The sequence below is a fragment of the Lytechinus pictus genome, chromosome 9 (assembly GCF_037042905.1).
Source record: "Lytechinus pictus isolate F3 Inbred chromosome 9, Lp3.0, whole genome shotgun sequence".
Classification (NCBI taxonomy): Eukaryota; Metazoa; Echinodermata; class Echinoidea; order Temnopleuroida; family Toxopneustidae; genus Lytechinus; species Lytechinus pictus.
The window spans coordinates 15,308,014-15,319,197 of record NC_087253.1 but is presented as its reverse complement, the minus strand read 5'-3'; the positions used below and the strand labels follow the sequence as shown (position 1 = coordinate 15,319,197).

Below are 11,184 nucleotides of genomic sequence, written 5' to 3'. Positions count from 1 at the left end.
GTGGTGTATAAGGGTATCACTCCCTTCAATTCGTAAACGATCATCATTTCTCGACACTTTAAGAAACTACGCTGTATGCTTCTTTAAAGGTCAAGTCCACCCCAGAAGAAATGTTGATTTGAATAAATAGAGAAAAATCAAACAAATAACGCAGAAAATTAATCCAAATCGGTTGGAAAATATGACATCTTCTGATATTTTAAAGTTCGATCACTTATTTTTCACAAAACAGTACGCACAACTCAATGACATGCAAATGAGAGAGTCGATGATATCCCTCACTCATTATTTCTTTTGTTTTTTATTGTTTGAAATATAGAATATTTCATTTTTTACAGATTTGACAATAAGGACCAACTTGAAAGAAGCATAAAATGTTTGTTGAGACATGGACATATAGGTCCATGGTTAAGACAGTGGTAGCTCCACGTGTTCAGGGGGGCCTAAATGAAACTTTGAGGAGAAAATGAGGAGAAAATGGGAATATAGTCAGTGAGTGATTTCCTCAGTTCGCTCATTTGCACACCGACCAGGATGTGAATACTACTATTTTGTGAAATTTTCAGTGTTATGCTTGTTGGTTTTTTCTTTTTATTCTAAACAACTTTGGTTTTGGTGAACTTGTCCTTTAAAAATGTAAAGATATTTCCAATAAAACGCATAGAGACTGTATGTGTTTGCAACGTCCATCAGCAACCCATTACAACGTTCATAATAAACCACCTTCAAATGCTATGTAGTAGATAGCTTACATAATACGCACGTCCACACCTCATAATAAAACCGACAAAGGGTTGCGCCGCAAGGGCGACTGGCCCATTTGTTTGTTTGTTTGTTTGCTTGGGGTTTTTTTAGAATAGAAAAATGGGGAAAATAAAGAAAAGGAGGAAGAAAAGGCAGAGCTGAGTAAGAAAGGGTGAGAGAGTTGTGAGACTTTGTTGTGTACCACACAATGATTTATGAGTTCAATTCATATAAACGTTTTTTTTTTCCTTCCGTTTGACATTTTCATCCATTTCATTTCCTGACACAAGCATCTGCTTTATGGATTTAACGTCTTCTTCCATGCACATAATTTAAATACATGTACTGGAGTCGTTTTATTGTACTAAATTATTGATTTGTATACTTTATATGAAGGGGTGAAATGTCAGACAGAAGAAAAATGAATGTTTATTTGAATTGGATTTTAGATGAATTTAATTGAATCAAAATTACGAGGTCACTTTCAAGCCTCCCACCCAACCCCCTCCCCCTTTCAAATTACATTGGCTCTACACCTCCGGGCTACACCTGCATAATAAAGTACATTCGGCCTTCGGGAGCTCATCCGTTATCTTTTTGGAACATTCGTGTTACGAAAAAACGTCACCTGTACGAGGTCATTTGCCACGTGAAAGAGATTTTTTCTGTTTACATCAATTATCAGTAGGTGGCATATCTACATAGATAAAACAGCACTTATAGAAAAAAAGATAGATAGTTAGATAGATAGATGGATGGATGGATGGGTGTGGATGGATGGATGGATGGATGGATGGATGGATGGATGGATGGATGGATGGATGGATGGATGGATGGATGGATGGATGGATGGATGGATGGATGGATGGATGGATGGATGGATGGATGGATGGATGGATGGATGGATGGATGGATGGATGGATGGATGGATAGGATAGATTGGATAGATGGATAGATGGATAGATGGATAGATAGATAGATAGATAGATCGATCGATAGATAGATAGATAGATAGATAGATAGATAGATAGATAGATAGATAGATAGATAGATAGATAGATAGATAGATAGATAGATAGATAGATAAATAGATAAATGGATGGAAGGATGGTTGGTTGGATGGACGGACGGACGAGCGGACGGACGGACGGACATACAGACAGATAGACAGACAGACAGACAGACAGATAGGTAGATAGATAGATATATATATAGATAGATGGATATAGAAATAGAATGACAGTAGATAAACTGATAATAGACAGAAGAAAGAAAGGTCAGATATTTTTTTGAAAAAATAAGACAAGGGAAAAAGTAGACATTATTTCGCAGGAGTTTCTGCATTTATTGTTAAACCAAAATACGAATTTCACAATATTCATGAACATACAATATAAATTGATCAAATTGCCAATGTGACAATCTAATAGCAATGATAAAAGAATAAATATACATAGGTACAATGTAACATAGTGCAGGGCAAGCTCAGGGCCTGGGAACGATTTTTACTGCATGGGTGCAAAAAAAAGCAAAATAAAGCAAAATACTGCAAAAAAAAGCAAAATAAAAAAAAGAGTTTCACTAAAAAGTGAAGGACATTTTTATCCCGAGAAATTTGACAATCAAAGAAACAAACAAGCAAACAAAAAAGTATTTCACTAAATCAAATTTTCCACACCTACCAGAATTCCTGGGGGGTGCGCTGCCTATAGAGAACAATACACGCAGCACCCCATAAGAAAATAAAAGTTGTGAGCGAGCAAAAATTTGACATTTGTAATACAAAAATCCAAGTTTGTGATAGATTTTGACAAAATAATATTCGGAAAATAATATCATATTTCACCCTTATCTCTTTCCTTTTCTCTTTTTTTTTTCTTGGTCATGATAAATTTGGGTAGGCAAGAGCCCCCCCCCCCCCCCCTCCATCAGTACGACCAGCCCATGATTATAACAAATGCTTTGAGAAAATAGCAGCCAGGAGAATGAAAGAGAGAGAAACAAACAGACCGTAGAGAGAGAGAGAGAGGGAGAGACATAGGACAGGAGGGCAGTCAAAAGGTGGGCAAAAGAAATTCTTCGAGTCAGAGGAATTATAATTCACATCAATGAATAAATAGACTAACCCACTGTACAATTTGGTTTATAAGTACAAAATATTATTTACAACTTACTTAATTACACTTAATTCATCGACTGATTTGAATTTAATGCTCGATTTTTGCCTATGACGTCATTTCATTCAAAGGTTTGGATTGATAGGCTGATCACCAAAGATGCAGTTATTACATGGATTTGTAATGCTTAGAACAAAGTCCAGCATCTCAGCAAATTGCAATCAACTTCCCTTCAGGTAACATTACAGCCTGAATTCAAATTGACTAACTGATGGTTAATTATCTTGCGATTGGGAACGGGACCGACAGATGGATGACCCGGAAACACAACATCTTCAGCAATCACCTACGATGGACGCAGGCATTGAAACAGTTCACGGCCGTAGTTAGGTGAAAAGTTTTTGGCAGCTCCTAGTACGGATGTGACATACGTTCTGAACGGGGATTGCCAGCAATGATCTGATGAATCTTATCACCTTCTTGCCTAACGTCTTTAATAAATCCGACAGCGCCCTCATTTTTCACCAGGATACCGACAAGCTTCCACTGATTGCGCTCCCTTATCGTCACCGGTGTCCCAAGACTGTCCCAGTCCTTGTAGTCTTCAAGATGCTGTTCGAGATGTCCACAGAGATAAGGCTGGTGGACCTCATTGGACGATCCACACTGCAAAGATGTCAACTGGTAATGCCGTCGCTTCTGCCTTCCTACAACTTCCGGTGTCTTTGAGTGGTCAGTCCACCACCCTGATGCGAGGACACGTTTGCCGATCAGCTGCCCAAATGCAGGTGACTGTCCCAAGATATTGATGGTCGAAGCAGGTCCCGCAAGGTCAACCGAGGGTGATATCTCAAGAAGAACCGCCGCTGACTCTTGAGGGGCTGCGTCTGGTAACACCCTGTGCATTCGCAACACGCGATACGTTTCTGCAACCAGGAGGAACTTGGTGAGTGTGCCTTGTCCAGCTGAAACTTTGATTTCCAAATTAGAGGGCGCTGTCCACACCTTGTCTTGGCAGTTCCCTCCCAGAGGTTGCGGGCATCCTGATACGAGGCGCAAGTAGGACTTGATCTTGGTGATTCGTGTAAGACATTGGTATGAGGTAAGGACGAAACTTGGAGATATTAAGGCTCCGTTGCAAATCGGTGTGTCCGTCGCCGAATCCCATATTAGCACCACCCATGACCAGCGCAATCTGAAAAAATAAAGGACAAGGAAATTGTTCATATCAAAATAGAAAAAAATCAAGGGAGGGGAGACAAATACTTTATATTCATCATGAATTAATATGATCAGTAACCACCTGAGCTATAAAGTCTATCGATTCGCAGGTCACGTAGCATCGACGCCATTGTATGCGAACTGTTTAAAGGCAGACACATTCATGTTAAGTGATGTTCACTGACTATTGTTTTTATAAGGCTACGAGAACTCCTTAGTAAGTGAGAATGAGTAAAATGTATTTCGTGCAACGCTCCTATATAGAGCATTTCATCAACATCTAGTTGCCTTAAAGTCGTCATATCCGACAACTTTTCTCGATTATGATTGACTGATATTGTTGCTCTCGGTTTATTTTGTCATTTCCACAATCTGGTCTGGCGCCATCTTGCGACCTTAAATGACAACTTAAATTCATTATTATGGTATGACAATCATTAATATGATTCCAATCAATTCCACAAACATTTTGCCAAAAATGGCAAACATATGCTTAGGGGCACTTGGCCCCCAAAAGTTCCATAGACGAGAACAGGAAAAATGAAAAATAGGAAAAGGAAAGAAAGTAAGTTAAAAGAGTGAGCGAATTGTGACATTATATCCCTATTAAACTCTATTACAAAATTCTGGTTGTCGTTTCAAACAGGTCAAAAGAAAATCGCTCGCTCGTTCTTTATTTTTCTTTCTTTCTTTCCCTTTTTCTTAAATGCTGCCCCATACGCTAGAACTTTTGGCTTATTACGTAACTGATAAATGCACAGACCTACCTGTCTAACTCCATGTAGTTGGGAGGAGAAGGGGTGAGAATAGAAGCTGGTTTTGGAGTAGTGATTTCAGTTATCACCGGTAAATTGACGAGTTCATCCCCAATGCAGGAAACTTTTGATCGAACCAGGTCCATTGTCTGTGGGTGGAAACGGGAGACATGAAATAAGTGTAAACAAACGATCGGAATAAAGATGACAAAGTCAACTTTTCTAAGTTTTCTCGGGAACTGAATCGCCAAAAGGGGCTATACAAAATAATATAAAGCAGAATCAACTTAGGAGAGACAGGTGAGGGAAATGTCTCAGATAATCCAACCGAGATAACTATATTTCATTTGCTCTCTGGCTCTAATGGTATATCTTCAGAAGTCTGGAAACCCCAAACGGCAATCAAACCCTAACTGGCACAACTGGGCGATTTTGATAGCCAGTGTACGCCACTGTTCGCATGGCTAACCGTTTCTCATGCAATCATATTTCTCAATAGGCCTATCAAAAATTTCAATCGTAATATCAATAAATCGATTTCTTGGTGTGAAGGATTCACTTCTTGATATCAAGAAACTATTTTTTGCGATGAACAAATTAAAATTCTTGATATCAAGAGGCTGACAAAATTATACAACGACCAATGATACCCATTCGGTGACACGACATTAATTTGCTCCTGCGACAATTTACCCGGGCTTAATTACGTCTAAGATGGAGGGTTAGGCCTAGAGTAAGGGTTGCAATAAGGGTTTATGTTAGATATAGGGTATAGTAAAAACCCATATGGTTGAAGTTTGCCATTCCATTAGTGTGTTGGAACTTAGAGCTGAGCAATTGTCGCCGGAGCAAATGTAATGGATTGTAATGGAACCATACATTCATCAGCATGCTCGATAATGCCACTGTCGCACCAGCGAGACCGACTCCTGATTGACCGATGATATGTCATTGGTAATAACGTAATAGCTTTGATCGGTCTGGAGTCGGTTTCGGTGGTGTGACTGTAAAACATGAACCTTGAGGTGTGACAAACATTTTATGTAACAAACCTTTACACCCTGCAGATGATCTGGAGAGTTACATCTGATCTGGTACTCATTGTCGAATCTGATTCTAGACCTCCGGGTCAGATCAGTTAGGTATTGGATTAGACGGCAATTGCAATTCCAGGGATTTCCAGCCAAATCCAACACCCGCCCGGGCAAAACGTGAGCAGAAAAGTCCTGAAGATTCGTAAGATTGTTGTGAGACAATGTCAGGTTGAATAGGTAGAGCCGGGAGTCATTCCTGACGGAGACCTTCGTTAGGTTGTTGTTGGAAAGGTATAGATAGCGCAGATTCCCTGCTACCTCAAAGTCCCCCGAAGATATCTCGCCGAAGCGGTTACCGATCAAGTTCAGAGTTTGGACAGACTGGATGTGTTTCAACCATTTCATCTTCCCATTGGTCAGTTTATTTTCCGCAAGGTTCAGGTTGCTCAGTGCACTTAGACCTTGAAAAGCTTTGTCTGAGATCTCGGTGAGGCTGTTGTTCTGCAGATTAAGCGTCTCAAGAGTTCCTAGAAGCCTGAATACGCCATCAGGTAATCTTTCAAGGGTGTTGTCGCTCATCATCAAGCGATGAAGTCGGTTGAATCCTCCAAAGGCATCAGGTACGATCCGAGATATTCTATTTCTGGAAAGAGTAAGAACTCGCAGGCTTGGAGCACCACGAAAGACACCCCGCTGAAGCTCTAGGAGTCGATTTCCTTGTAGGTTTAACCACGTCAGCTGAGACATAAAGGAAAATGGCGTTGTTTTCAGTGCCTCGGGCTCAATAATATAAAGTTTGTTGTCAGCAAGGTTGAGTTCCATCAGAGCTACAAGACCTTGAAAAGCCCCACTCTGAAGATGGCTGAGACTGTTTCCTGACAGATCTAAGAACTCTAAAGCGACAAGACCAGCTAAGGCATTTGGCGAGATTTGGGAAATGTTATTATCGGTAAGTGTGAGATATGATAAACTCGGGATGTTACCGAAAGTTTCAGCTGTGATGTTCGGCAACCTGTTGTTCTTGAGGTACAATCTCGTGAGATTCGCCAAATCAGTAAACAAACCGTCCATCATCGCATCAACAGCATTGAAGGACAGGTCGAGTTCTTTCAGTGCAGTAGCTCCTCGGAAAGATAAACTACTCAGAGACGTCAACGAATTCCCCGACAGATCTAAAATTTTCAAATAACGTTGATTCTGAAACGCATTCGGTGCAATAGTTTTGATGCGGTTGAAACTCAAATCAACTTTCGTTATGTGGGTATTGCTCAAAAACAGTGTCGGGTCTATTCTCGTGAATTTATTCCACTGCAGAAACAGCTCCTTCAGTTGCGATAGTCCGGTGAAGATCATCGGGTTCTTTTCATTCAGTCGATTATACGAGATATTCAAGGACGTCAGCTCACCGAGAGGCTGAAAGCAGTCCTCGGGAACACCCCACAAGATATTATCGCTAAGGTCCAGTCTCTCGATCTGATGGTTGTTGCGAAAGATGGTTTCCGGCAAGGACCGAAGGGAGTTCCCCGACACCAGGAATGTCCTCAGCGCAAGTGCATCATGTAAGAGATCCGTATGCAGAGACTTAATACGATTATCGTTCAGATTAAGAGCCGCAAGGTTGGACAACCCATGAAAGGTAGCGGGGCTCAACTCTGTGATTTTGTTTCCGTGAAGATCAATCTGGATTATCTCTCGTAGACCGTTGAGGGCGTCGCGTGGGACTGTCCGGATGTTTCTTCGACGTACAGGTGTCGGGTCTGGGATGATGTAGGTCCGGGGTCGTCGTAGGGTCAGGCTTCCCCTTCGGATATGTGGTCGTAGACCTACCCGTAAATCTTTCTGTCGACGTCTTTTGGGCTTCTGACTTCCAATTAGTATCAGGTACTTGATATCTAAAAAGAAAAATTAAGATCAGTTGTCCCTTTATGATTAACGGTTAAATACTGGCCTGTTCTACAGCAAACCTTCTTTAATCGAATTTCGTTAAGGAAATTATACAAAGATTGCATCTAAATTCAACATCCCTTATTTACAGAAACCCATTTTTAGATATACAATTGACATATATTGTCCGCATAACATTTGGGAGGATTTTGGAAAAATTTCTGCACAAATCTGTATTTAAGAACCATCAAAAGAAAAAAAAGTCACATCACGAATGACATCACAAGAACCATGTCTCTTTTGAAATAGGAATACTTAGATTGATTTGTATAAAGTTGACATAATGTTGTTGATAGATGTTGACAGTGAGTGTTACAAACCTGGTGAAATCGGTTGTGGGATGTCCTTCCGTCCCCAGCAAGCTATAGCCTTGCTCCCATCTTCCCAGTCGTTTACTTGAATATAACTCGATAAGAGTGCAGTCGGTGGGGGCGCGTTGCGCGACACCACGAAACAGTAACAATGGTCTGGGCAGGAGTCTAACGTTGATACTGTCGAAGCGCCAAGTGGGATGAAATAGAGACCAGCGATAAAAGCCGCGAATCGGACGAGTATCCTGGCCATTCTGAAATGATTCATGAAATATGAAGTAAATATACAGTTGATATTATTAAAAGAAATACGAATTTAAGAATCACTAACTTTGAAAAACCTAAAGCTTATTCAAATGTCACACGTTATTATGGCTACACAATCCACTAAGAATACTATCTTCTTTTTTTTGTCTTTTTGGTTATTGTCATTGACGCTTCTTTCTAAATCGATTCCAACAATCTCTATATAGAACTTTGGCATTTGCTACCTATGTCCTTAGAAGTCAGCGGTAATAGTAGGAGACAAGGAAGGGTGCGACTATTTTGCCATTTTTTAGCTCCATGTCCCTTTAAAGGATAAGTCCATCCCAAAAAAAAGTTGTTTTGAATAACAGGAGAAAAAAACAAGCATAACCATGATAACAGTGAATATTTAATCAAAATCGGATGTAAAATAAGAAAGTTATGACATTTAAAGTTTCGCTTAATTTCACAAAACAGTTATATGCGCATCCTGGTTGGCAAATGAGCAGACCGATGACGTCATCCACACTATTTCTTTTGTATTTTATTATATAAAATATGAAAAATTCTAATTTTCTCCTCAATGTCATAAGAAACAGAATATTATTCCTACATGTGGAATTTTCATTATTTTACCAGTTTATGGTTAAGTCAAATTGGTCCTTATTTTCAAATCTGTGAAAATCATAATATTGTACATATTCATTACATTGATTTTCCTCTATTGGTTCAAATCCACAATTTTCTGGGGTGGACTTAACCTTTAAATAGTATTCTTTCCATCACCCATCGATGTGAAGGGGACGCATAGGGTTAGAGCTGTGGGATATCTGCAGCGAACAGAAGTTTCGTATCAAAGGCTCCCTCATTACCCCACAAGTTTTATGAGGAAAATTGCCCAAACTGACTGTTGACTCACGAGAACCGCGTGACAGAAAATATGTAGGGCGGATTATGGCTTTTAAAACGCCCCAAGAGGATCGGAAATGCGCCGCTGTGTATATTCGGCAGGGACTCAGAAGGCTTATAAAGAATTCCTGTCATCGTATTCAGAGATGCGTGAAAATGGACATTGTCTTTTGATATTTCTCCTATTTTCTTTTTTTTTTCTTTTTTTGAGAGTGAATTTCTTGGTCTCCCTCCGGATCAAAGAGTTTAAATTATGGCGCGAACGAGGAGAAAGAAGTTCTGTGCTTCAAAGCCTGAAACCATGGAGCTATTAATATAGCTCTATGCTGAAACAGATTGAGAGAGAGAGAGAGCAAGCGAGAGAGAGGGGGATAGGGGCAGGATGTGTAAAAATTGCATGCCATGAAAAATATTGTTTTCTGTTGATTTTCAGTACCATTTCAAACATTTTTTTAAAGTAAAATATGCTATGTTATACGAGTATGTCTGTCTGTCTGGGTTTTTTTTGGGGGGGTTGTTTGTTTTTATTTGTTTGTTTGTTTGCATACTACAAACAATATCAGAAGCCGGGTAAAACAATAAACCAATGAATAATTGCAAACACGATTATATAAAAAGTAGAAAGATAAATAAAAGGAAGAAATAAAAGATCAAAAGATACATAGCGAATGAAATAACAAAAAGGGTATAGAGAGATAGGCAAATAGAAACTAAGTTTAAGTAAAGAAACTAAAAAGAAAGAGAAGATTCGACATAAAGAAGAAAGGAGGGAAAGAAACAAGACAATGACCCAAAAAATCAAGGGCAGAGAGGAACGGAGCAAAAAAAATTCTAGGATCTTATTCCCTTGAGGGGAGGAAGACAAGTCGGTCATTATGAAGTCTAAGGGCGTGATCGAGAGGGCACTTGACGGATAGGTGAGGGGTGACTGCCTTGCAAGTGAAATATGGCGGACTTTATTTCACAAAATAGGGCAACTTTTCAATGGCGTAGCCAGAGAAGGGGCGTAGCCTTCCCCCTTCCTTTCCTTTTGTTTTCGATTTTCTTTTTCTGATGATAAAATGAATCGAGTATAATGACTATAGACTTGAATAAAAATGAGTGTATGTGAAGTATAGATTTAGACGCTGATAACTCCACGTCTTCTGTAGAACACCCCCCCCCCCACCCCCAACACACACACACACCCTTACTCAAACCCACACACATCCACACACCCTCACATACACAGAAATATTAAAGTTTCATATTTTGGTGTAGTCATTCCACTTATCTGTATTAGTAACATGCATGTTCGGCTCTTCTGGGGAGGGAGGCGTTTGGTTATGACGAGTGGGGTAGGAGCTACACTCTATTTGACAAGCATATAATCAGCATGATCGGGAGACGGAATAAGATCATTTCTATCTGTATAGTCAGGTTAAATAATTATGCATCTGCGTGGGTGCGTCGTGGTCTAGTGGGTCTGTCTCTCGCCTTTCAAACAGAGGGTCGTGGGTTCGAGTCCTAGGCATGGCGTGTTTTTCTTCAGCAAGAAATTTATCCACACTGCACTCGACCCAGGTGAGGTAAATGGGTACTGTTATGATTGGGAAATCATAGTAATACTAAAGTGAAAGGACTTTAGTTAATTTCTGTGAAACTTCTTTGTGTGAGACATCACAAGATGATGACTCAGGTAACCACACATTCCAATGAGATGAAGTACTCTGTACTACTCTCTCTATCCATGCTAAAATGAAAGTTAATTGTACAAATGAGTTTAGTTCCAATAAAGTAGTCAAACTATACACACGTGTCTCTCAAGCCTTCTAAATATTGTGTAACTGGAACTCTACATGGTGTCAGAAGTTAAAAAACTGACTGTTATCTAGTGAAAATGGATGGCATGCGACCACCAGAA

General features: G+C 39.9%; 1 protein-coding gene across 1 annotated transcript; it reads right to left on the bottom strand.

Annotated features, from left to right (window-relative positions):
- Positions 1 to 2,065: 2,065 nt before the first annotated feature.
- On the bottom strand, positions 2,066 to 8,380 carry LOC129268753 (protein artichoke-like). The gene is made up of 4 exons (XM_054906260.2): positions 8,136 to 8,380; positions 5,890 to 7,763; positions 4,850 to 4,986; positions 2,066 to 4,056 (listed from the first exon to the last, which is right to left on the bottom strand). The coding sequence occupies exons 1-4, from the start codon at positions 8,377 to 8,379 to the stop codon at positions 3,273 to 3,275; spliced, it is 3,039 nt and encodes a 1,012-aa protein (XP_054762235.2). The 5' UTR covers position 8,380; the 3' UTR covers positions 2,066 to 3,272.
- Positions 8,381 to 11,184: the final 2,804 nt, after the last annotated feature.